General features: G+C 51.2%; 2 protein-coding genes, 1 long non-coding RNA gene and 1 pseudogene across 4 annotated transcripts; 1 reads left to right on the plus strand and 3 right to left on the minus strand.

Moving 5' to 3' along the window:
* Positions 1 to 2,300: 2,300 nt before the first annotated feature.
* LOC129017607 (leucine-rich repeat-containing protein 37A-like) lies at positions 2,301 to 12,162 on the minus strand. Its single transcript, XM_054458220.1, has 4 exons — positions 12,158 to 12,162; positions 10,598 to 11,290; positions 8,215 to 8,292; positions 2,301 to 2,565 (listed from the first exon to the last, which is right to left on the minus strand). The coding sequence occupies exons 1-4, from the start codon at positions 12,160 to 12,162 to the stop codon at positions 2,505 to 2,507; spliced, it is 837 nt and encodes a 278-aa protein (XP_054314195.1). The 3' UTR covers positions 2,301 to 2,504.
* On the minus strand, positions 10,598 to 14,773 carry LOC129017346 (leucine-rich repeat-containing protein 37B-like; annotated as a pseudogene).
* LOC129017340 (leucine-rich repeat-containing protein 37A3-like) lies at positions 11,461 to 13,753 on the minus strand. Its single transcript, XM_054457799.2, has one exon. It carries the CDS (start codon positions 13,733 to 13,735, stop codon positions 12,224 to 12,226), a length of 1,512 nt encoding a protein of 503 aa, XP_054313774.2. The 5' UTR covers positions 13,736 to 13,753; the 3' UTR covers positions 11,461 to 12,223.
* A 93-nt stretch (positions 14,774 to 14,866) lies between the features above and the next one.
* Positions 14,867 to 26,309, plus strand: LOC129017347 (uncharacterized). Of its 2 annotated transcripts, XR_008495055.2 has the most exons (6): positions 14,867 to 15,115; positions 17,146 to 17,318; positions 18,288 to 18,390; positions 25,596 to 25,768; positions 25,934 to 26,059; positions 26,195 to 26,309. It is a non-coding gene; the product is annotated as an uncharacterized LOC129017347 (long non-coding RNA). The 2 variants fall into 2 exon arrangements; XR_008495056.2 differs by having other exon boundaries at positions 25,934 to 26,309.

A 26,309-nucleotide genomic window follows, 5' to 3' on the forward strand; every position in this document is an offset into this window, starting at 1 on the left:
CCCCTTAAGCTCAGGAGTTCAAGACCAGCCTGGGCAACATAGTGATACCCCAGTCTCTCATAATAGTAATAGTAGTAATAATAATAATTTTTAAAAGTCAGTGCAAACCCTGGGAGTAGGAGGAGTCCTGCTAACCACCCCAATGATCCAATGTCTATTGCTGGAGCCCCCCCTACAAGCCAACCATAATTTGAAGTGTCCCTGTAGACCCTGGGCAAGGCAGAGATTGATGAGGTAGTGGGTGAGGGAGTACAGGAAGCTTCTGGACAGTAGGAGTTGAAGAGGGGATCAAAGCAGAAAGCAGACGCAGTTAGACGCCCTGGGGACCACATGAGGCACTTGAGTTGCTCTTTGGAGACAGATCAGAGGAGTGTCCCCGCTTGAACTAGTGACCTGGAGGAGAGATGTACATATACATACACCATGCATGTGTGCACACACTCACATATACAGACACACACACACTCACATACACACTCTCACTCTCACATATACACACACACTCACCCTACACACACACACTCACACTCAAATACACACACATATACCACCCTCACACACTCACATATACACACACATACATATCCCTACACACACTCACATACACACACAGACACAGGCACTCAGACACACTCAAATACACACAGACACACACTCACATATGCATACATTACACCCACACTCAGACACACATACATATACAGACACTCACATACACACTCACACAAACACATACACACATATACCTACACACATACACACAGACACACTCAGACACACACACACAAATACACACATACATATACAGACACTCACATACACACTCACACAAACACATACACACTCAGACACACACACTCAAATACACACATATATAACACTCATACACTCATATTTACCCATTCATGTACACACACTCACATACAGATACACACATACACACACACTTATATGTACACACATACATACACGCATACACTGACATACACATACCAATACACTCACAGACACTCTTGGACACACACATACACATACACTCACAAACAGACACACACTCAAATACACACTCATACACACACACTCATAGACACACACACTCTCACATACACATACTCACACATACACTCATGTATGCACACATCCTATGCTGCTTCCCTCCCCGCTTGTCCTGGACCAACGCAGTGCTTACAGAGTAGATTGGAGCCCAGACAGAAGAGGGGAGGCTGGGGCTGTGGAGAACACTGGGTGGCCTCAGGCAAGCCATTTGTCCTGGGCTTTCTCTGCTGTTAAATGGGCAGGATAATATCCACCTCGCAGGCTCTGCAACCACTGCGTGGCCTGATAAAAATGCGTTGTCAGCCATGATGGGGGAGCCCTGGGCACCCAGGCTGTGCCCTGGCCATATCCCTTCCTAGGAATGCAGGACAACCCATCCCAGAGCTATTCTCTACCCCTCCCCTGCCTTGACCACCCAGCGACTCTGTCTGCAGCCTTGCTTGGCATCAACTGCCCAGGTCCAGCCTCCTCCACGCCCCACAGGGATCTTCTTGTTGCCCTCCTCATTGGGGTTCAGCCACCCTGGGCCCACCCTGTGCACCTCTCCTCTCTGAAGTGCCTGGGGACAGAGTGGGGGACCTCCTGCCCATTCCCTGCCACCCCATAGGGGCTTCAAGCCCTCTGGCACCTCTACTTCCAGCTCGATTCCCTGAGGTACTGGTGTGGGGAGATGTGGAGCCCTGGGAAGGGGAGAAGCTGCCATCCACCCCTCCCCCAAAAATTGCCTTTTTCCAGGCCAGAGCCATTGTGGGGGGCTGTCCCCACCCTCACCAGTACAGACTGTAGGAGAACCCGCCATCACCCAAGGCAGACTGGGAATCTGCAGGTTCTTGGCAGCAGACCTCAGATAAAGAAACAAGCAAAGAGGTCAAGTAATTTGTCCAAAGGCATCACACGGGTCAGTGTAGAGCTGGGGCTTGACCCCAGGCAGTTGGCCTCAGGCTCCACTGCAGATGCTGCACCTCGCTTTGCAGGTACTATCATTACCTTCATTTTATAGATGAAGAAGCTGAAGGTCAGAAGAGTTCAATGACTTGCCCAGGATCACACAGAAAGCGAGTGGTGGAGCCACGCTTAGCAGGTAAGCTTAGTAAAAAGCTTAGTAAAGAGATTGACTTAGTTTTCCATCAATTATTTTTCAATTGACAAAACTGTGATAACTCACAAAAACAGCTGAACATAACATTTTAATTTGACTTAAGACTATACATATAATCAGTGTTTAAAGAAATAAATTCCTGGAAACAATTTGTAATCTTTCTTGCTAATCCTTAGTTGCTCATCATGGCTGAGTCTAATCTCGAAGGCACCTAGACTTGATTAAGATACCTTTACTAATGCACCCTAAATCTGTTATTAGCTTGACATCAGACACAGGACTTGAGGACAGCTTAGCAGCTCTTGACAGCAGCTGGCAGGAATGATGTAATGTGAGAGTCTTCTGGCTTTCAGAGACCAGTTTCCTCCTCCAGGGCAGAAAACTCAGCTGTTTGGCCTTGGTTTTTGCATCTGTAAAATGGGAGGTTGGGGGATAGGAACTAGATTACTAAATTCCCTTCCAAATCCATCCATCTAAAGAGACAACTTTGCACTCTGCTCATAAAAAAGATAAAAATCTTCTTTCCAACAGGGATTTCCAAGAAGTGGCCTCTTGGTAGACATTTCTTGAAATATTATTCCATTCAATAAATATCTATTCCCACCTGAATGAAGTTCTTCAAGGACAACAATTATATCTTAGTGATCGCTGTAACTCCAGCACCTAGTTCAGTGCTGGCCATCGAGTAGGTGCTCAGTATTTTTTAATTAATTAATTTTGAGATGCGGTCTCAATAGGTTCCCCAGGCTTAATCTTGAACTCCTGGTCTCAGGGGATCCTCCCACCTCAGCTTCCTGAGTAGCTGGGACTACAGGTGTGCATCACCACACCTGGCTCTAGGTGCTCAGTTAATACAAGGTGCAGAATCTCTGAGAGGCAGGGCAACACAACAGTGGTTTGTAACGTTCCCCAGGTGATTCCCATGTACAGCCAGGTGAGGCCTGCCCGGCAACTACATGCAGAGAGGACCCCCGAGGCCTCTTTCCTCAGAAGGTAGCTGTGGTCGTGGAGGGCACTCAGGGTGGCAAGGCCTGCTCCTGAAAAAGCCGTGAAAACCCAGAGGAGATGGAAGAGAAGAGGCCACCAACAAGGGATGGCCCCAACAGTGCTTCCCAGTGCCCACCCTACAAAAGGGGCTTCTGTTTGGTACTAAGGACATGGAGTTCAGAGAGGCTGATAACTGGCCCCCGACCATACCCAGCCAGCAGCTCCAGGGTCTCTGGTCCTCACAGTCCCTGGCATTGCATCTGAGAGTAGGGGCAGAGCTAATGCCATCAGTAGGAGTCACTTTTGTCCCCTAACTTAGGGGAGACTGTCCTGTCCTTACAAAGGAATGTGTAAGCACAGCTGATCAACATCTGCATAAGGAAAGATGTTTCTTCATGCATTTCTGGCTCCACCGAGACTCGTGACTCAACCAGTCCTGTGGCTGCCAAGCAGAAGCAGACTCAGCACTCAAGGACCATTTTCCATACCCTGTATCTGCATGCCCAACCAATCAGCAGCACCTCTACCCTACCCTAGACCCTGCCCACCAAACTAACTTTGAAAAACGAATCTTCAAGTTTTGGGGGAGACCGATCTGAGTGACAACTATTTCCTGGTGGCCGGCCTTGTGTCAATTACTCTTTCTTTACTGCAATGCCATGGTCTCAGTGGATTGGTTTTGTCTGTGCAGCAGGCAGGAAGAACCCATCAGGCGATTACAGTACCTGCATCCCCAACCTGCTTTGGGAAGAATCCAGCCAAAAAACTTGAGGCCGGCAGCTTCAGGGTGAGAACAAGACAAAAGGGGGATGGAAGGAGATTGACTCGCTGTGTCTCAGCTCCAGAGCAGCACGCCCCAGCCTCCCAAGGATTTACACAAATCATCAAAGAGATTCCTTGAGTTAAAAGGTTTGAGTCTGCAGTTCTGAGACCCCCCAAGGATGTGAGGAAAGACCCAGGCCTATCTCCTTTGGGAGGGGCCCCAAACTTGGGGGAAGGGGTGCTGGATGCCAACTGAAACCCAAACATAAAATTCTAAGCTCACCCAACCATCTGAATGGACTCCTCCTCTCCTCTCAGCAAAGGGCATTCCAAAGTTAACCTGAAAACTAGTTCAGGCCATGATGGGAAGGGGAGCCCAGCCGTGCCTAATTATACCATCCCTCCTTTTGGACTTACTGATAGAACAGACTCTTTAAGTCTGATACGAAACATTTACAGTCTGTTCTCTCTGAAGCCTGCCACCTGGAGGCTTCACCTGCATGATAAAACCTTGGTCTCCACAATCCCTTATCTTAACCCAAACATTCCTTTCTGTTGATTTTAAGTCTTTAGACAATAATTTAACTCTTTCTAGCAATTGCCAATCAGAAAATCTTTGGATCTACTTATAACCTGGAAGTCCTCCACTTCCCCAACCCCATTCCAGTCATCCAGACCAAACCACTGTACATGTCACATATATTATTGATGTCCTATGTCTCCCTGAAACACATAAAACTAAGTTGTGGCCTGATCACCTTGGGCACATGTTCTCAGGATCTCCTGAAGGCTGTCATGGGCCATTGATCATGCATAGTAGGCTCAAAATAAATCCCTTCAAATATTTTACAGAGTTCAACTCTTTTGGTTGACACACCAAGCTCAAGCAGGAAGAACCGGGCTCAAGAACTGTCTCTCTCCTTTCTCTCTGTTAGGCATGGCGGGGGCGGGGGGGGGAAGGGAGTGTTGTGTTAGGCATGGGGGTGGGGAGGGAACAGGGTTGTGTGCAGAGAAAGATGCAATTCTTACCTTGTCAGGGTCCCTGACCTGATGGCAACCCGTGGTGGAGTCTTCACAGTGACAGATACCACCGCAAGGGCAGACCCAGACTGTACAACCCCCAAAGCAGGTCTCCTCACTCACCGGGATAGATAGAACTATCGGCCCCAATTCCTCAGCCCTACCTGCACCCACCGCTTGCCATGGTTTCCTGGTGGGTGGAGGGTACTTCCCCCCCCCCACCCCACCCCCGGCTTCCGGCTTGCCCACGTGGCTTGCTCTGGCCATGGAATGAAGCAGAAACGAAAGCCTGCCTGTTCCGAGCCCACGCCGGAAGACACCTTAGGCGGTTCCGCGGACCCTGTGCGCTTCCACCTTCACCCAGAAGGCCTTCTCTGGTGCAGCCGCTGCTTCTTCAGCCTCGGCCCAGAAGGAACGGAGCCCCCTGGCCGATCCGCAGGCCTGCAGGGAGCCACAGAGCGCAGCGGCCGGTCCAGCGTTCAAGCCCAAGCACAGGCCTGCGAGAACTTTATTCCAGCCGCCGTTTGGGATGGTTGATTAGGACGCGTTGCTGTGGCGGTAGCTCACCAATCCAATGCGTGCACCCGCTCCTTTATTAGGCTATAGGGCCAGTGGCTCCCACAGGGACCTGATACAACCGTGCGTTAAATAAGGAGCTTATTAAGCTCCCATGTCGTAAGCCGGTGGAGAAGTCCAGGGCTAGTGTTGGGGCTCCGGCGGGGGCTGTGGCCCCCATCCGCACGGAGCCTCCCCACGGTTCACAGGTCGCGGTCTTCGGAGCCTCCAGCCCCGTGAGCCCGAACAGTCCACAGGGCGGCGCCAGACCCTCTTCCCAAGGCCACCCTCTGAAGCCTCGGCTCCAACCAGTTCCACTTCTGCTTAAGGCTCAGGATTTTCACTCTTCTCGAATGGGGGTGACCCTCCCCTGATCTTCTGAATCGCAACAGCATCTCCCTCCCTCCAGGACCTCAGAGCCAGAGCTGGGCGAGAGGCCCTGACCTCCGGGGTAGGGTGGCAGCGTCCCTGTGAAGGTGCGGTCCTGGCTCCCATCCCCAGGCGCCCGGCCTCTCCCACCCTCAGCGCCCTGCTCATCTCCAGCTGAAGATGCCAGGGCACCTCTGCTTCCTCCCCCCACTCTCTGCAGTACCGCCGAGTGAGCATAAAAGGGCTTAATATAGGCTTCGCCGGTCGTGGTGGCTTGCGCCTGTAAACTCAGTAACTTGGGAGGCCAAGGCCGGAGGATCACTTGAGGCCAGGAGTTCAAAACCAGCCTGGGCAACAAGGTTAGGCCCGTCTCTTAAAAAAAAAAAAAAAAGAATAAAATAGGTTCCTTTTTCTGGGAGATTGGGAGATTGATGTAGGGGAGCGAGCGTGTGAGTTGGAAGGGAGGCATTGAGGATCAGCCGTTTAAAGCAGCATACAAGGATGTTCAAGGCTAGAGATCCACAGGTGTATTTTCAGAAACTGAATTTCCTGGCCGGGTGTGGTGGCTCACGCCTGTAATCCCAGCACCTTGGGAGGCCAAGGCAGGAGGGTCACTTGAGGTCAGGAGTTCAAGACCAGCCTGGCCAACATGGTGAAATCCTGTTTCTACAAAAAAATAAAAATAAAAATCAGCTGGGTGTGGTAGTGGGTGCCTGTAATCCAAGCTACTTGTGAGGCTACGGCAGGAGAATCACTTGAACCTGGAAGGTGGAGGTTCAGATCACACTACTGCACTCCAGCCTGGGTGACAGACAGAGTGAGACTGTCTCCAGAAAAAACCCCAAAACAAACAAACAAAACCCCTGAATTTCCCTGTGGACATCTTTTCTCTGGCAGCCTTTTTGAATGAGGGCTATGTTTTCTCCAATACTATATGGCCTGCGGACCGCTCAGCTTTCATTCCAGTGAAAACATTCCAGAACAAACTACGGGTCAATCGCAGGTGTTTTTCCAATCAACTCGGGATGATTGTGTGTCACCTGCTGCCCAGCTAGAATGACACCTCTCCAGGCCTCTGACTTAGCTAGGTCTCCACCATGTGACTCCACCATAGACTCCATGCCTTCTTCTTTTGCAAACCCTCGGACACCCAAACACCTACCAATTTCAGCCCTTTCTGTGCAGGTGCCGGAGCCCAGGAAGCACACATCAACGCTCGCTTGCCAGCAGGGTGTTGCCAATAAAATGTAGTCACGTGGAATTTGGAATGTGGAAAGGAGGTAGAAGTCATCCTTTCCTCCCCTGTAGCAGCAGGCATGCGGGCTCTGGTGGTCAGCTGGACTCAATACTCCCCCACCAGTCACCAGCCTGGGGACCGTGGGGCTGCAAGGACCTCAGCAGCGGTGTCCCAAGTTTCCTGACTTCTTCCATCCTCTGGAAATCAGCTGTGGTAAAGTAGCCTGAAAGCCAGTGGTGCAACCCCCTCCCCCCAACCTTCACCACCTCTAGCCCCTCCAATGATAAGCACTAATTGCCTATATACAACCGCTTTTTGTTTGAAATATCTAGAGTAATTTCTGTTTTCCTATCTGGGGTAGTGTAACATAAAAAGAAATATAAATATATATTGGTCTCTGCCCCCAGTTCCTAACACAAAGCTCCTAAAACCCTTGGAAATTCCTGAATGATGGGGGTGCTAGGAGCATTGTCTTCTTTTTTTTCTAATTTATCATTTTTCTTTTTTTCCAGATGTTTTTTCCTTTTTTTTTTTTTTTTTAACTTAGGGTATACATGTGCACATTTAACTTCTTTTTTTTTTGAGACGGAGTCTCACTCTGTTGTCCAGGCTGGAGTGCAGTGGCACAATCTCGGCTCACTGCAAGCTCCGCCTCCCGGGTTCACACCATTCTCCTGCCTCAGCCTCCTGAGTAGCTGGGATTACAGGCGCCCGCCACCACACCCAGCTAATTTTTTTTTGTATTTTTTTAGTAGAGACGGAGTTTCACCATGTTAGTCAGGATGGTCTCGATCTCCTGATGTCATGATCCACCCGCCTCAGCCTCCCAAAGTGCTGGGATTACAGGTGTGAGCCACTGCGCCCGGCCTTTTTTTTTTTTTTTTAACTTAAGGGATACATGTGCACTTTTTTAAAACTTAGGGGATACATGTGCACGTTTGTTATATAGGTACACTTGTGTCACAGGGGTTTGTTGTACAGATTATTTCATCACCCAGATACTAAGCCTAGTACCCAATAGTTTTTTCTGCTCCTCTCCCTCCTCCCACCCTCCACCCTTAGGTAGGCCCCAGTGTCTGTTGTTCCCTTCTTTGTGATCACGAGTTCTCATCATTTAGCTCCCACTTACATGAGAACATGCTGTATGTGGTTTTCTGCTCCTGTGTTAGTTTGCTGAGGATAATGGCCTCCAGCTCCATCCATGTTCCTGCAAAAGACCAGTCATTGTCCGTATTCTAACAACAGTTAGATGTACCTGTTCAGAGGTGGGAAATGATACAGAAGGATGTGGTCCCTTTAAATGACACGGAAGTGGGGAAGGAGAGTGCTGGGTGGGGGTGTGTAGTCCCTGGCTAGGGCTCCACCCCCAGGCCTGTGCCCACAGACCTAAGTGAGGACAGGCATTTTTGTTTTCCTGCCCAAATGTTGCATTTTCCAAGACCTCCCCTGGCCTGCCACGCCCCCATCCTGTGCCTATAAAAACCCTGAGACACTTGCAGGCACACATACAAGGACATGGACAGGAGCAGATCAGCAGAAGAAGACACAAGCAGCTGGACATCAAGAGGGTGTCGAGGGGAGCACGCCAGGCAGGCCACCAACCGGCAGAACGGCAGAACGAGGCAGAGTTTGGCTGAGGCAGTGGGAGGACAGCCTGGGCTGCTCAGCAGCCTGGCTCCAGGGGAAAACCTTCCCACTCCACCCCCTTCTGGCTTTCCCCATCTGCTGAGAGCTACCTTCACTCAATAAAATTTTGCACTCATTCTCCAAGCCCAGGTGTGATCCAATTCTTCTGGTACACCAAGGCAAGAAAGAACCTGGGATACAGACAGCCCTCTGTCCTGGCGACAAGGTAGAGGGTCTAGTTGAGCTGGTTAACACAAGCCGCCTATAGACGGCAAAACTAAAAGAGCACACGGTAAGACATGCCCACTGGGGCTTCAGGAGCTGTAAGCATTCACCCCTAGACACTGCCATGGGGTTGGAGCCCCACAGCCTGCCTGAATGTATGCTCCCCTAGAGGTTTGAGCAGCAGGGCACTGAAGAACCAAGTCACTCTCCCTGTCCCACACCCTGCGAGGGGCACAAAGGAACTTTTCTCATTTCAATATGGTGTCCAAGAAAGGGTGACACATCTCACAGAGGGCCTAGGCTCAGGAGGGCTGGAGTGTGAGACATTCCCCCTCCCCTGTGAACTTAGGAATGTGGCCAACAATTTTTTTAAAAAATGGCTACCCTGTAGTGCTTTAACTGGACGTATTTAGACAACGCCTTACACGCTGGAGAAGGACGATATACTATGTGAATCTAATAAGTCTACAAGACAATACTTCTCTCTTTTGGCTGTCTCCTTCCTCTCCAGGGTGATAACAACTCCATGAGGGTTGTCATCATTTCAGCAACAAGGAAATAATGATCCCAGAAGCCCCCAGTGTGCCCCTTTCCAATCATAACCCTCTCTCTAACCCTTATAGGTAACCACTATCCTGACTTTTGTAATAATATTCTTGCTTTTAAAATGTAGCTCTGGCTGGGCACCGTGGCTCACGCTTGTAATCCCAGCGCTTTGGGAGGCCAGGGCGGGTGTATCACCTGAGGTCAGGAGTTTGAGGCCAGCCTGGCCAACATGGCGAAAGCCTGTCTCTACTAAAAATACAAAAATTACCCAAGCGGTAGTGGCGTGTGCCTGTAATCCCAGGTACTCAGAGGAGGCTGAGGCAGGAGAATTGCTTAAACCTGGGAGACAGAGGTTGCAGTGAGCTAAGATAGCACCACCGCACTCCAGCCTGGGTGACAGAGTGAGACTCTGTCTCAGAAAAAATAAAATAAAATAAAATAAAAATAAATAAATAAAAAAATAAGTAAATAGTTCTGGCTGGGCACAGTGGCTCACACTTGTAATCACAGCACTTTGGGAGGCCAAGGCAGGAGGATTGCTTGAGCCCAGGAGTTCGAGACCAGTCTGAGCAATACAGCAGGACCTTGTCTCTAGAAAAAATTTAAAAATTAGCTGGGCATGTTGGTGTGCACCTGTAGTCCCAGCTACTGGAGAGGCTGAGATGGGAGGATTGCTTGAGCATGGGAGGTCCAGGCTGCAGTGAGCCATGTTTGCACCACCGCAGACCCTTTCTCAAAAATAAATAAAATAAAATGTAGTTTTACCTATTATATGTCAGTCATAAACAATATAGTTTAGTTTTGCCACCTTGAACATTATATAACATTATATAAATGAAATCGTATTATACATATTATTTTCTGTATCACTTCTTTCACTCAATAATTTGTACATTTAAGACGTATGTTGCTGAGCAATCACAAGTAAAAGAGTGGAGAAGGGGCCTAACAGTAAAGGAGAATGAGGAGAAGGAAGAGTTGACAAGCAAAGGTGAAAGCAGAAAGCCGGTTGTCAGTATGGCTTGGGGAGATAAAGGTGGCCCAGGAAGGCCTCCAGGAAAAGGCTGCCATGTGAGGCAGGACACAGAGGACAATTGAGGAAAGGTGATTCTTACAAGATGGTGAAGGTGCCATTGTAGGTGTTGGGCTCTGGCACAGGCACTTGGTGGAGCCTCTGCTTTGGGCTGAGATCAATACATGACAGCATCTTATCTTCGCAGGTACAGAGCTCACATATGTTGGTGCTTGTGGAGGCCTTCTGTTCCTCTGGTGCAGTTAAAGCCTTATCTTGGATGTAACCTTCAGACTGCACCAATGAATCCTGAGTAGGTTCTAGCTCAGCAGGGGGACCTGTGACTTCAGTCAGTTTTCGATGCAGAGTCTGAACCTGGTCTGGACGAGGAGCTGTAGTCTTCTCCAGGGCTGTGGAATGTCCAATCTCTGTAGTGGGTTCTGGAGTTATGGCAAGCCCCGGGTCTGGAGGCTGAGTTGAGGTCTCCTCTGTGGTTGGAGACAGTTTAACCTCTGTAGTAGGTTCTGTAGTTATGGTAAGCTCCAGGTCCGGAGGTTGAACTGTGACTTGAGTCAGGTGTGAATGCTGGGTCTGAACCTGGTCTGGATGTGGAAGTGTCACCTCAGGATGCTTTGGAGGAACTAGAGTCTTCTTCAGGGGTGTAGAATGTCCAACCTCCGTAGTGGGTTCTGGAGTGATGGTAAGTCCCAGTCCAAAGGTTGAACTGTAATGCTGGGTGACACTGGATGCTGAGCTTGATCCTGACCTGGTGTTGGAACTGTTACCTCTTGATATACTGGAAGTTGTGGTACAACTTTCTTAGGAGGCTCAGTTGGGGTCTCCTGGATGGTTGGAGAAAGTCCAACCTCCATAGTGGGCTCTGGAGTGATGGTAAGTCCCAGGTCCAAAGGTTGAACTGTGACACTGGGCAATATTGAATGCTGAGCTTGATCCTGACCTTGTGTTGGAACTGTCACCTCATAATGAGCTGGAGGTTGAGCTGCAACCTCCTTAGGTGGCTCTGGAGGCTGAGATGGGACCATCTGCTGGCTTGAAGTTTCTACCTCCTTAGGGGGCTCTGGAGTCTGAGCTGTGGCCTCTTGCTGGACTGGAGATTTAATCTTTTCAGGAGAATGCAGAGGTGGGGAAGGGAGATCAGGCTGGGCTAGAGAAAAGTCAGCGTGCTCAGTGGGAATAGAAGGATTGTCCTGCTAGACTGGAGAAGGTTCAACTTCCATAGTGACGCTGCAGGTATGGTAAGCTCCATACTCACATTTTTAACTGTGGTATTAGGCAAAGTTGAATTACTTCTGAATACTGAAGACAGATCTAGAGGTGAAAATATCATCTCATCATTCAATGAACTTTCAAAGTCTGAGGAGAGCTGAGTTGGACGCTGAGTTGTGGGCTCTTGAAGTACTGGAGTAAGTTCGTCATTTTCAGGGGTATTTAGCTGCTGAATTATAATCTCTTGCTGGTATTTCAAATGTTGAAACTGCTCAGGGGACATTAAGGGCTGAGCTGGGGCCCCCTGTTGGGTTAAAATTTCAACCTGATTAGTGAAATCTGGAGTCATGGTAACCACGTGATCCACAGGTTTAACAGTGGCATTGTGCAATGTTGGAGGCTAAACTCGATCATGACTTAGAGGAGAAACTGTTACCTCATGATGCTCTGGAGGTTGAGCTACAACTTCATTAGGGAGCTCTGGAGTCTGAACTGGGGCCTCCTACTGGATTAGAGAAGACTCAACCTCCTTAGGGGTCTGTGGACGCTCAGCTGCAGCCTCCTGCTGGGTTGGAGAGGGGTTCTCATTATTAATAGGTTCTGGAGATTGAACTGAAGTCTCCTGTTGAACTGTTAAAGGCTCAGCCTCTTCCAATGACTCTGGAGGCAGAGGTGGGCCCCCATGCTGGGTGGCAGAAAGTTCTACATCATTAATTGGCCCTGAGAGCTGAGCTGTAGCCTCCTGGTGGATTGGAGAAGTTCCCACCTCTGCAGTAGGCTCTGTTGCTATGGTGAGCTGCATGTCTGGAGGCCTAACAGTGACATTGGGCAAACCTGAATGCTGAGCTTGATGGTGACCTGGAGGTAAAACTGTGACTTCATGATGTTCTGGAGGCTGAGCTGGGGTCTCCTGCTGGGCTGGAGAAGATTCAACCTTTCCAGAAGACTCAGAAGGCTGAGCTGGCTGCTGCTGCTCACTGAGGGAAAGTTCAGGCTCCATAGGAGGACCTGGAGGCTCAGTTGCGGCCTCCTGTTGGGTTGCAGAAGGTTCCACCTCCTCTGGAGGCTGAACTGGGGCCTCCTGCTGGGCTTGGGAAGATTCTGTCCCATTGGTAGGCTCTGAAGTTATGGTAACCTCCACATCCGCAGGTTTAACTGTAATGTTGGGTAAGTTATAATGAGCTTTATCCTCACCTGGAGGTTGAACTGTCACCTCATGATTCAGTAGAGTTTGAGCTAGACTCTCCATAGAGGACTCTGGAGTCTGAGCTGGGGCCTTCTGCTGGATCTGAGAAGGTTCAACCCCCCCCCCTCCCCGCCCCCGCCCAGGAAACTCAGAAGGCTGAGCTGCCTGCTTCTGCTCACTGGGGGAAGGTTCAGCCTCCACAGGAGGACCTAGAGGCTCAGCTGGGGTCTCTTGCTTGGTTGCAGGAGGTTTTGTCTCCTCAGGGCACTCTGGTGTCTGAGCTGGGGCCTCTAATTGGGTTGAGGAATAGTCCACCTCCTCGGGGTGCCCTGGAGGCTGAGCTGCGGCCTGTTCCTGGCTTGACGTAAGTTCCTTACCCGGCTCTGGAGTTACCGCAAGCTCCATATCCACAGGTTTGACTGTGACATTGGGCGAGCATGAATGCTGAGCTTCACTCCAACTTTTCAATGGAACATTTACCTCGTGGTGTATCAGTGGCGGAGCTACAAACTCTTCAGAGGCAGGTCGCTGCTGTCCTGGGGTCTCCTGCTCTGTTGAAGAAGAGTGGACCCCCTGAAGAGACTGTGAAGGCAGAGCTGGGGCCTCCTGATGGGTTAGAGAATGTTCTTCCTCCTCAGAGAGCTGTGGAAGCTGCGCTGGGGCTTGTTGCTGGAGCGAAGAGGACTGGATGTCTTCAAGGGTCTCTGGATTTTGAGTTTCGGGCTCTAGATGGAATTGACAAAGTCCAACTTGCTCAGGGGGTCCTGGAGGCTCATCTGAGTTCACCCAGAGTTCTGGAGGCAGGCTGCCGGGATACAGTATATCCATAATTGAATATTCATTCTGCTGAGGTTTTTTTTTTTTTTTTTTTTTAAGACAGAGTCTCGCTCTGTCGCCCAGGCTGGAGTGCAGTGGCGCGATCTCGACTCATTGCAACCTCTGCTTCCCAGGTTCACGCCATTCTCCTGCCTCAGCCTCCCAAGTAGCTGGGACTACATGCTCCCACCACCACACCCGGCTAATTTTTTGTGTTTTTAGTAGAGATGGGGTTTCTCTGTGTTAGCCAGGATAGTCTCGATCTCCTGACCTTGTGATCTGCTGCCTCAGCCTCCCAAAGTGCTGGGATTACAGGTGTGAGTCACTGCGCCCGGCCCATTCTGCTAAGGTTTTGATATAAATCAGTGTGGAGTTCCAACAACCTTAGCAAGCTTCCGATGCTGAGCTAGATCTTTCTTCCTGTTCTTGGGCAAAACAATAAACTTGGTTGCTTTTGAATCCTTACTGTCTAGAGTTGGAACAAGTATTTCATCTGCCTGATGATCTGCAGCCTGATCTAGATCTGCAGTTTCAACCTTACTTTTGAGGTGAGGAGGCTGAACTAGGGTCTGGTTCTGATCCCAGTCCAGCATTGGAACCGCCTTTGGGAGCCTTTCTTGTCGAATCAGCCTGTCATTTAGATCCTGGTGTGCAGCAGAGAACTGCTCTGGCCCCGGGAGCAGCTCTCCAGCTGAATCCGTGTCCAGGAATGGAACCAAATGGGGCGGGGCTGCCATCTGCGAGGAAGCAGAGGACCCCAGGTAATCAAAGCCCCTCGGGTCTGCCGGGGGAGTAAGCGCATGGGGAGATTCCCACGGGAGATGGGAGGAGCGAGGAGCGGGAAGACCAGGGCTCAGTCGGCCGCAGGGGATTAGAGGTCAGCTGGAGCGGGTCCTTGATCCACTCCAGAGGCTGAGCCTACTGGACTAGTAGGCACAATAGTCGCCACGTGAGGAGGGGCCGTGGGCCCCAGGGACGCTGCCGGGACATGACACGCGCTGGCGCCTTGCACTGAGCGGGAGCCATCCTGGCAGCCCCCAGACGCTCGTGCCCCTGACAAACGCGCGCCCCGCCCCGTCGTTAATGACACCTTTATTTACGCCACCTTTATTAGGTTGGGGTCCAGATCTGCTCTATGTCACCAGGGCGATCTTAAGTCACAATCCCGCCCAAGGTCCCCTTCCCACCGCGCCCCGCTGGAACACCCCTCCCCTCCCCTTAGTGAGGAAGGATTTGGGCCGCAGACCTGGGTGGTCTCAGGACTCCAGCGGCCTGTGGGGTGGGGTGGGGTCGGGACGCGGCACAGCTTCCCAAGGAAGTCACAGGACCTCGCCTCGGGATATTCAGAAGTGCTAGTCCAGTTCTGGCAGCCTGAACTCTTCCTCCTCCAAGGTGAAATCCGAGAATACTCTTCCTTCCAGGGAGAGCAACTGACCTGCAAAATGGGCGCCAGTTAGGGTGGCAGGGAGGACGCACATAACAGTAATTTATTCCAAAGTGTTGCCACTTTCGCTAAACTTTCGGTATCTTTTGTTGCATGTTTGATAATTAATTCACCACCCTATTAGGTAGGGGCTGCCAGGGAATGAGCGAGGACTCCAAATTTTCTGTAGGAGGGGTGTTGGGAGTTGGCAATTCGGTCTGGGAGAGAAGGTTTTAATCCTAGTGAAGAGCTCTTTGCACCAGCCTGGGAGGAGGCTGAACTGTCATCCTGCCTTGACTCAACACAGCCATTACCCTAGAAGTTACAGAGTCACCCTTCAGAGATCTACCCTGTGTGCACACATGGAGAAAAGGCTTAGGTTGTTAAAGTCAGCACGTTAAATAATTTCCTGAAATGCGACTGTAACTAGAACCCAGCTGACTTCCCTCACAGCCATTCTTACCTATTTTATTACTGTCTGGCATAATTACCAGCATGTAAACTCCAAGAAGGTGCTTCATCTTATTCCAGTGCCTCGCATAGGCATAGGGTACATAGTGATGGTTTTAAAGTGGAAGAGATTCCAAGGTTCGCCTCATTTAGGGATGGATCTATTGTTATAATCAGTTTTCTGAAATCAGTGCTGACTTCCTCTCACATTTCACAGGAAGCTAGACTTCTTAAAGCCTGAGGTTTCCTCGGTGGGTTTTATTTAAATTGAATTAAAATATTTATTTTACAGGGAAAAACTTCAAAACAAAACACTTTGCAACTTTGCGGTGAAAGTTAAATAAAACACTCTAGCTCCAAATTAAGTTCCTACTGAAATGAAACACTTTTGCTCCTTTTTTTAAAAAAAAAAATTCATATGTAGTAAATAACAACTGTTTTTAGAGATTAATTTAGAAAGTTAATCCCCATTTAAGGCTTTCATATACAGTCATGCATTGCTTGCCACATGAGGAGTTTGAGAAAGGTGTCATTAGGTGATTTCACCATTGTGCTAACATCATAGCATATACTTACACAAACCTAGGTGATATAGCCTACAGCACACCTAGGCTATGGTATGGCCTATGACTCCTAGGCTATAAACCTGTACTGTATGTTACTGTTGTTAGGTTTTGAAGAAAAAGCGAGGGTTAAAGAAAGACACACAGAAAGAGGGCAGCTCAACAGCAAATGCAGGTTTTATGTCCAGCATAAACCCTACAGAAGTGGGAGACCAGCCTTGTGCCAGAGCCCACCACTGCTTACAGGCTAGGGCAATTTATAGGTATGGGGGGGGAGGGGTCTGGGCAGTAGGGCTTGCTGCCTGGCAGGATATTGATGAGATGTTCCCATGATGAGGTGGTTCTGGCCCTTGTTCCAGCGGGATGTCATCATGGTGTTCCTTGGACCTTTGTCCAGCAAGATATGACAAGGATGTTTCTTTTTCTTTTCTTTCTTGTTTTCTTTTTCTTTTTCTTTTTTTTTTTTTTTTTTTTAGATGGAGTCTCACTCTGTTGCCCAGGCTGGAGTGCAGTGGTGTGATCTCGGCTCACTGCAACCTCTGCCTCCTGGGTTCAAGCAATTCTCCTACCTCAGCCTCCTGAGTAGCTGGGATTACAGGTGTGCACCACCATACCCAGCTAATTTTTGTGTTTTCGGTAGAGACGGGGTTTCACCATGTTAGCCAGGCTGCTGATCTCGAACTCCTGACCTCAAGTGATCTGCCCGCCTCAGCCTCCCACAATGCTGGGATTACAGGTGTGAGCCATTGCACCAGACCAGGGATGTTTCTTTAGTTGGGCCTTTCTCCGCCCTGTGGGCAGGTGGTTAGGTAGGATGTTTCTTATGGCCTGAACCCCTGTGAAATGTTTCACTTTGACCAAGGTCTGCAAAATAGCAAGGAACTTGCAACATGGTTCAGTTTGGCTAACATTCTTGCCTTTTACTTTAATATAAAAGGAAGAGGGGTGTTGTGTTGTTGATTGTCTGGCTACTTCCTTCTGAATAGGGGTGCTGTACTCAGCCTGTGGGCTTTGAAGCAGTGGGCATTCGACTTCAGAGTTGTTTTCCTTGAGGCACTGATACCGGACTTGGCGGAGGAGAGTGATGGTACTCATGTGTTTCTGGGTGGTTGCCTGAACAAGGGAGTTCAGCCTTTGGGAGATAAAGCAGGATATGAAGGTGAGTACACATGGGCCAATTGTTAGTATTAGGAGGCAGAAAATTAGGGGTCCTCCAACCGGCTATCCTGGTGCCCAGTGTAGCAGAGATGTTTAGTCCTGCTAACGGGAATGAAGTGTACAGCCCGCTTGGTGTGTGGGGTGGGGGGAGGAAATAGGCATTACTAAAGGAACCTGAACCTGAATAGTTTGTTTGTTAGGCAAAATGTTATAGTTTGGAGATTGAAACACCAGGGTGCATATTCCTGATCAATTGGCCAGTAGGCAGAAATAAGATTTTGCACCACAAAGAAAGAAGATCACGGGTGCATTGCCACCATGCCCAGCTAATTTTTATATTTTTTTGTAGAGGTGAGGTTCCCTGGGCCCAAGTGCAGCCTAGGGAATTCTGGCACTCTCCAGATGTCAGAGGTCATAATCAAGGATGACGCCTTTAGTTAGGCAAACCAACTTAGAGCCTCCACTCCATACTATAGGGGAGTCCCAGACGAGAACACAGCTTGGGCTGGGTGTGGTGGCTCACTCCTGTAATCCCAACACTCTGGGAGGCTGAGGTGGGTGGACACTTGAGGTCAGGAGTTCGAGACCAGTCTGGCCAACATGGTGAAACCCCGTGTCTACTAAAAATACAAATATTAGCCAGGCGTGGTGGCCCGTGCCTGTAGTCCCAGCTACTCAGGAGGCTGAGGCAGGAGAATTGATTGAACCTGGGAGGCGGAGGTTACAGTGAGCAGAGATCATGCCACTGCACTCTAGCCTGGGCAACACAGTGAGGCTCTGTCTCAAAAAAAAGTAGTAATTATAATAATGTGTTATATGTCATATCCTATGACATATAATGTAGCTATGATGATACAATAATAATAGCTATTATTCTTAAAATGGCATCTGAGGCAGGTCTTGAAAGATATGCAGCTTCATTGGCCAAAATTTCCATCACTTCCTGTTTGCTCTCTCCTCTGTCAATCAGCTGCTACCAGGGAGGTCCAGTTTCTGAAACACTGGAATTGTGTGAGCAGAAGTCGCCGCTCACACCAGCCCTCGGTGTGAGGAGGAGGACATCTGAGGGCAAGGTAACTGCAGCCCCCAAGCTGCCCTCCACACTGGAAGCCAGTCAAGGCGTGGCCTCCTCAGCCGGAGTTGACATCCAGTTCTGCTCTGGACCTGCAAAGTCTCTGAGGGCTTCCTGCCAGGCTGCAGGGAGGGGTTTGGGTGTAGGCCCGGTGGACTGTAAAATTACCCATTTGCCCCAGATTAATGATTAATGGGTCCCTGTCCTCACCCTGTCTGGGAGAGGAGCCCAGGGCCAGGCTAGGTCAAGGGGAGCCCGATAGCATCTGTCTCTGCTAGGAGGTTTCAGAGATATGCTCCATGATGGGTTGACTGCACCTGATGGGTGTGGAGTCAACGGGTGATTTCTGAGGGCACCTGGGGCCTGGCCAGGCCGCATACCCTCTGGTGAGGCTTCCAACTTCTGGGGCATACAGAGAGGACGTAGCATCCAGTCAGATGTCCTGGTTAAGGCAGGTGGCTCCAAACAGGAGAGCTGTGCCCTTGGCTCAGAGGAACGTGGGCTTCTCTGACTACTCCTGGCTTGACCACAGGACTTACCTTGGCCAGTGGCACATGAGCAACATGATAAGTGCCACATCTAAGCAGGATGTGGCACTTTAAGAGCTACTGCGGCCGGGTGAAGTGGCTCACACCTGTAATCCCAGCAATTTGGGAGGCCGAGGCAGGCGGATCACAAGGTCAGGAGATTGAGACCATCTTGGCCAATACAGTGAAACCCCATCTCTACTAAAAATACAAAAATTAGCCAGGTGTGGTGGCGCATGCCTGTAGTCCCAGCTACTTGGGAGGCTGAGGGAGGAGAATCGCTTGAACCCGGGAGGTGGAGGTTGCAGCCTGGCAACAGAGCAAGACTCCGTTTCAAACAAACAAACAAATAAAAAAGGAGCCATTGCCTGGTTCTACTTTTGCTTTACTTTTCTTTTTTTCTTTTTTTTTTTTTTTTGAGACAGGGTCTCACTAGGTTGCTTAGGCTGGAGTTCAGTGACGTGATCTCTGCTCACTGCAGCCTCCACCTCCTGGGCTCAAACTATCCTCCTGCCTCAGCCTCCCAAGTAGCTGGGACTACAGGCTTGTGCCACCATGCCTGGCTAATTTTCATATTTTTAGCAGAGATGGGGTTTTGCTATGTCGTCTAGGCTGGTCTCAAACTCCTGGACTCAAGCAATCCACCTGCCTTGGCCTCCCAAAGTGCTGGGATTACAGGCGTGAGCCACCGCAACTAGCCCACCTTTGCTCTTTTACCCTGGCTAGGAGGCCAGGATGTCCCAGAATGGGGTTACTTCTTTTGGGGTGAGCCCTGGAATGATGTATATTCCACCCACACTGGGGGCACCCAAGGAGGCCCCCTTCCCTTCACCTGCCCCTCACCAGCATCCCCAAGGCTCACCCGTCTCCGTCCTCTCACCCGTCTCCGTCCTCTCACCCGTCTCCTCCGTCCTCTCACCCGTCTCCGTCCTCTCACCCGTCTCTGTCCTCTCACCCGTCTCCGTCCTCTCACCCTCTCCAGCCTGACCAGGCGGGAGGTCCTCATGCCCTTCCCAGAACTGGGCACTGTGGTGGCCCCGGCACAGGCTAGGGCCCACCTGAAGCAGTGTGACCTGCTGAAGTTGTCCCGGCAGCAGAAGCAGCTCTGCGGGAGGGAGCCCGGCCTGGCTGAGACCCTGTGGGACACTGTGCACCTCGGCCTGGAGTGCCAGTTCCAGTTCTGGCATGAGTGCTGGAACTATAGCTTGGAGGGCAGGAAGGGCCTGCTCAAGAGATGTGGGGAGGAGGAGGGCTGGGGGGGCGCGGGAGAAGAAGATTTCTGGGAGGAGGAGGAGGCTGGGAGAGGCCACCTTTTCCTCTCCCCTGGACCCTGTGCCCAGACCACACTGCCCTTGCTACCCTAGCACGGTTCCAAATGAGAAGAGTCCCGGGAGTTAATGAGGGGCAGTTGAAGACCAGGTGTGGCCCAGCCTCAGGTTTGGGGGAGCAAAGGAGCAAGGAAGATCCAAGAGAAGAGGAGACACAAGCCTGTTCCTGGAGGAGCCCAGAGATGAGAGGGGGGTCCCCCAGTTACCTTCCTCTGCCTCTTCACACACACACATGAAACAAGGCACATGAAGACATGAGGACGGGCGGCAGCTGGTTCCAGGCCCAATGACATGAGCCAGGCCATGCATTTGTTCACTCCTTTATCTGTCTCTTTGTTCATCACATCCATTGATCCATCAGTCCCTCCCTCCCTTCCATTCCCATTCTACCTCCCTCCCTTCTTCCTCCCTCCCTTCCACCTCCACCCACCCACTAAGCATCCATGGAGGCCCACAGTGAGCCAGGAACTGTGCTAGATGCTGGAGGTTCAGAGCTGAACAAGACCCCAGCTGCCCTCCGGAAGCATGCATCTAGAAGGGAGAACACAGGTCACCATGTGACTCCCTCATCAAGGGGAAAGGGCTTTGATGGGACATTTTTAAAAAAATGCAGTGATGCTGTACAGGGCAGCCAGGCCTCTCCTAGGCCAGCTGCTCTCCACGGTCGGCAGTCGAGCTAATAGCCTCTCTCTGTGTCTCTCTCGGGACATCACTAGCACCCAGATGCACTGGAGGGCAGGTAGGAAGTAGTGAGCCGGTGGGAGGACAGCTTTGGGCCACACCCAGCAGAGAGGAGTAGTGGTGGTCCCGGAGTGGGTGGGATGGTTAGTCTGGGGCAAGTCAGCCAGGAGACTCAAGGTCACTCTATCATTGGGCCTATTCCACAGTGGGTAGCAAAGAATGACATTTGAGAACCATCATGCATCACAGGAAGCCCCCGGGGCTTATCTCAGCAGCCTCAGAAATAGGCCCATCCAAATGGTCACACACTGACTTGGAGTCAAAATGGCGGGTTTAGCCCCAGCTGTGCCAGCACCAGGTATCTGAGTAGCTTCTCTTTGCATCTCAGTGTTCTTCTCTGAGAAGTGGAGGCCATAGCCCCTGGCCTGCTGCCCTCTGGGAATTTGGGCATGTACTCCACGGTGAATTTGGAAATTCCATTTAAATGGGAACTCGCAGTCAGAGTTTAAGGGGCAGTTGACAGGGAGACCCACCCGGAGCTGTGTCCTCAAGCCACATTCCCTCGTCCTGCCCATTGCAGAGCTGCCACTACTGCCTCCTGCCCTCAGAGAGCAGCAGGCAGCCTCTGAGCTTCTTCCTTTCCTCTCTTCCCCGTTTCCTCCCTTCCCATACACCTCTATAGTTCCTGGAATGAGTAAGGGAGTCTGGAAGAGCAAGGGGCTGAGAGCCTTCAGTGCCTGCAGAAGAGCCTGGGTTTGTAAGGGCAGCCAAGGCTGCAAAGGGACACATGGTTTGAGCTCTTGAGCTCTTCAGCACTGGGCTGTGACTAATGGGGATAAGGAATAACCTGTTTGCTGGTATTTAGGGTACACTGGTCCCCAGATATCTCCTCCCACCTGTACTATGGAAATGTATCATGGGAATCTCATTTCTTTTTCTAGAGATTCTTGGCTCCATAGAAATGCGGTCCTGGTCTCACTTGGCTACTGGGCCATCCCATAAACTTCAGTGACATTGACATTGAATTTCTCACCCCCACTGAGAGCAGGGTTGGTTTGTATGTTTGTTTGTTGTTGTTTTGAGACAGGGTCTTGCTCTGTCACCCAGGCTGGAGTGCAGTGGCACGATCCTGGCTCACTGCAGCCTCAATTTCCCAGGCTCAAGCAATCCTCCCACCTCAGCTTCCCTAGTACCTGGGACCACAGACATGTGCCACCACACCTGGCTTTTAAAATTTTTTTTGTAGAGACAAGGTCTCAATATGTTGCCCAGGCTACTCTCAAACTCCTGGGTTCAAGTGATCCTCCCACCTCAGCCTCCCAAAGTGCTGGGATTACAGGCATGAGCCACCATGCCTGGCCGAGGGCAAGTTTTAATAAGGAGAAGAGGCCAGAAGATGAGACACTTTCAGGAGAAGTGGAGATGGGAGAAAGGGGTTCTTTTAAGGCTGGGTGTGGTGGCTCACGCCTGTAATCCCAGCACTTTGGGAGGCCGAGGTGGGTGGATCACGAGGTCAGGAGTTCAAGACCAGCCTGGCCAAGATGGTGAAACCCCATCTCTACTAAAAATACAAAAATTAGTAGGGCACGGTGGCAAGCACTTGTAATCCCATCTACTCAGGAGGCCAAGGCAGGAGAATCGCTTGAACCTGGGTGGCAGAGGCTGCAGTGAGCCAAGATCGTGCCACTGCACTCCAGTATGGGCGATAGGGTGAGACTCCATCTCCAAAAAAAAAGGTTGGGGGGGTTCTTCTATGAGTGGAGGGGCTCTCACGCCTGTTAATCACCTAGCATGTGCCAGGAGCTGCCCAGAGGCTGAGCTACATCACCCAACTCCATCTTCACAACAGTCCTATGCCAGGATTTAACGAGCTCCATTTCACAGATAAGGATGTGGAGGCTCAGGAGAGATAATGTCCCCTAATCAAGGTCACACAGCCAGGAGGGAGTGAAGTCAGGATTCCTACCCAGAAGCCCCTGCTCTTCCTACTGTGCCCCTTCTGGGGTTGGGGTGGGCACAAAGAATCAGCACATATTTTACAACCTTGCCCCATAAAAGCAGCAATATTGAGGAGGTAGAGGGGACCTGACAGGCCACACAGCTGAGGCTCTGTGGCCTGAGGCAGCCAAGGCCTAAGTCCATCATCCAAGCAGCCAAGACCCACCACCCTCCAGAAGGCTCAGCAGGTCATGCCTCAGGGGCTCCAAAATAGCCAGGCAGGCTGAGAAAACCTCCAGGTTGTGCAGCGGGGCCTGCAATCCTGAAACCAGAAACTGCAACTCCACCCCCTCCCCATGGCAGTGGGCCTAGCGGGAGGGAATAGGGGTGCTGGGATCCCAAAGCAACCCTGCAGGAGAAGGAAGCAGAGGCACCTTGGATCTAGCCAGATGGGGAGGGGCATCTGGTCTCAGCATAACCCCCTTCCAAACCCTGACAGTAACCCCTGGGAAAAGCACAGCCCCCTCTCAAGCCCAGAGCCAGTTTCTCCCTAGGATCTGTGTACTTGGAGCAAAAAGTTACCCGACACCCCAGGCCTCCCTGCCTCTGCCACCCACACTTCTGGGCCCCCGGCAGGGACTGTGACCTGGTCAGAACAGCTGGTAGCCCATGTGCTTCCACCCCCACCTTCTCTCCATTCCAGACTTTCAGGTCATGACACGGGGAGGAGAAGGATATGCTGGGAGTGGAGCCTCAGAGGGAAAGGGGGCAGGGATGCTTAGGAATATAAAGGGCCTCAGGTCCTGGCCAGAGACGTTCTACTGAGCTCCTCTGCACCTGCCCAGCACCATGGTAATGTCTGGTGGCCAAGTCTGGGCCCCCATCAGCTGTATTCTCTAGGAGCTTGGGGATGGGGGCTGGCACCAAGGGCCCCTCCTCAGGCCCACTAAAGGCATGAAGGAGTTAGGCCAGGGCAGCCTCGTCTGCCATTCTGATGGCCAGGGTAGCTACTAGGGCTTCTTATTCCTGCTTGGGGTGGTGGGGATGAGGAGAGTTCCTGGTTAAAAGAGGGCTGAGGGGCTTAGGAGCTCTGGGAGTGTGCATCATGTTTATGGGCATCATAGTCTGTGAATCATTGTGTGTTGCAGGCACAAAATTCTCTGTACATTGGGTGTGTGAATCCTCAGGCTGGCTTTCCTGTGTGTAACTGTTAGTCATTCATTTAATATGTATTACTGAGTATCTACTAAGTGCCAGGCACCGTTCTAGGTGCTTGTGATCCATCAATCGACAAAATAGGCAAAGAGCCCAGCTGTAATTAATGATGCTTACACTGAGGGAGGATATGCCGCTCGGAAGGGACTCAGTCAATAAATATCATAAATATAGAATATAGTAAGTTAGAAAGTGCAGGCCAGGTGTGGCGGCTCATACCTGTAATCCCAGAACTTTGGGAGGTGAGGCGGGAGGATCTCATGAGGCCAGGAGTTTGAGACCAGCCTGGGCTACACAGCAAGACTCTATCTCTACAAAAAATTAAAATTTAGCTGGGCATGGTTGTATGTACCTGTAGACCTAGCTACTTGGGAGGCTGAAGCAAAAGAATGGCCTGAGCCCAGGAGTTTGAGGCTGTAGTGAGCTATGATCCCGACACTACATTCCAGCATGGAAGGTAAAAGAAGATCTTGCCTTAAATAAATAAATAAAATTAAAAGAAAGAAAAGACAAAATAGTGCAAAAATAGAGCAAGAAAAAGAGCAAGGTGAGGGGTTTGGTTGCAATCTTATTTTATTTATTTTTTAAATAGTAGAGACAGGGCTGTCTGTCTTTTGCCCAAGCTAGTCTCAGACTCATGGGCTCAAGCAGTCCTCCCACCTTGGCCTCCCAAAGTGCTGGGATTACAGGTGTGAGCCACCGCACCCGGCCGGGTTGCAATTTTAAATAGGGGTGTCAGGGTAGGACCCATTTAAAAGGTGGATTTTGAGCTAATGCTTATAAGGGGAGACAGAGCTGGCCATGAGGATGACTGGAGGAAGAGTCTTCCAGACTGAGAACAGAGTGACTGTCATTTTGCGGGAACAGCAGGGAGAAAGGAGAGGAATAAGCAAGGAGTTTGCGGGAGAGAGGTCGGTGAGGTTAGGGAGCTGACCAATGGCTTTATGCCGTTCTCATGCGTCCACCTTAGGGTGTGTCTCCCCATTCATTTTTTTTTTCTTTTTTTGAGAGGAAGTCTGGCTTTGTTGGGCAGGCTGGAGTACAGTGGTGCAGTTTCGGCTCACTAAAACCTCCACCTCCCGGGTTCCAGCAATTCTCCCGCCTCAGCCCCCAGAGTAGCTGGGATTACAGGCGCCCGCCACAACGCGCGGCTAATTTTTGTATTTTTAGTAGAGACGGGGTTTCACCATGTTGACCAGGCTAGTCTTGAACTCCTGACCTCAGGTGATCGCCCGCCTCGGCTTCCCAAAGTGCTGGGATTACAGGCGTGAGCCACCGCGCCTGCATCACCGGGCATGTCCAGGTGTGCACCATTCCTCCGAACACCAGGATGTCCCTTACGGCGTCCGTGCACTGGTGTGTGTCCCAAAAACAGACACGTCCCTCGGTCTGAACGCCCCTGCACCCCAGCCTGCCCACCGCGCGGAACACCTGCAAGCTCCGGTCCCGGCGCCGCGCTGACCCCAGCCCCGGCATCACGTGACCGCCCGCGGCTCTGTCTGCCCCGCCCCCTCCAGACGCCCGCTCTGCGCTGCGCATTCGCTCTGGCCATAGCCGGCCTCGTGTCGCTGCTGCTGCTGCAGCCCGAGGGCGCCCTGGGCCAGGAGCTGCAAGTGCCGCAGCCCAGGGCCACCAGTTGGCTGAACTTAGGCTCCATCAAGAAGTACATGGGGAAGCTCTTCAACAGCAGGTGGGCCAGCGGAGGGCCTGAGGAAGGGAGGGAGGGAAGGAGGAAAGCGGGGGGGTGAGGAGGCCCGGGGGGGGGGACAAGGACGCCCCCAGGCACTCCCACGCAACTCGCGGCCCCGAGCTGGGCTCGGGGAGCGGCCTCATGACTGCAAAGACTTGTTCCCAGCCCGAAGAAATCTAAAAACCACAAGAAAACTGCGAACGCCACGGACACCTCCCCATCGAAAGCCACGAACCCCCAGTGGCTGAACACCTCGGAATCCCGACCACCGACCTCCTCCCGGGGCCCCAGGTAGGACAACCTGGACGCTCGGCACCGAGCCAGGGGCCTCGGGGCTGGCGGCAGCTTGGGTGGTAGCGAGAGGAAGCTCCTGGGGGCGGGCATGCGGGGAGACACAGCACCCCTGTGGGGGGCTTCTTTCTCCAGGCTGGGCCTTGGCCTCCAGACGCCTCTCCGCCCACCAACCCCTTTATATTGAGAGGGGCCTGGACCCCTCCTCATCCCCTCAGTGAAAACAATAAAGACAAATTTTTGTTGCTTC

The sequence above is a fragment of the Pongo pygmaeus genome, chromosome 19 (genome assembly GCF_028885625.2).
Source record: "Pongo pygmaeus isolate AG05252 chromosome 19, NHGRI_mPonPyg2-v2.0_pri, whole genome shotgun sequence".
In the NCBI taxonomy this organism is placed as follows: Eukaryota; Metazoa; Chordata; class Mammalia; order Primates; family Hominidae; genus Pongo; species Pongo pygmaeus.

Bases quoted from the DNA above. Each gene is read 5' to 3' on its own strand.
- LOC129017607 (XM_054458220.1), bottom strand. The intron at 8,293-10,597 runs GTAAGAATCACC...GGTCTTTTGCAG, and splicing joins AATGGCACCTTCACCATCTT to GAACATGGATGGAGCTGGAG. The intron at 2,566-8,214 runs GTAAGTGGGAGC...CCCATTTTACAG, and splicing joins CACATACAGCATGTTCTCAT to ATGCAAAAACCAAGGCCAAA.
- LOC129017340 (XM_054457799.2), bottom strand. From the start codon at position 13,735: ATGGATATACTGTATCCCGGCAGCCTGCCTCCAGAACTCTGGGTGAAC.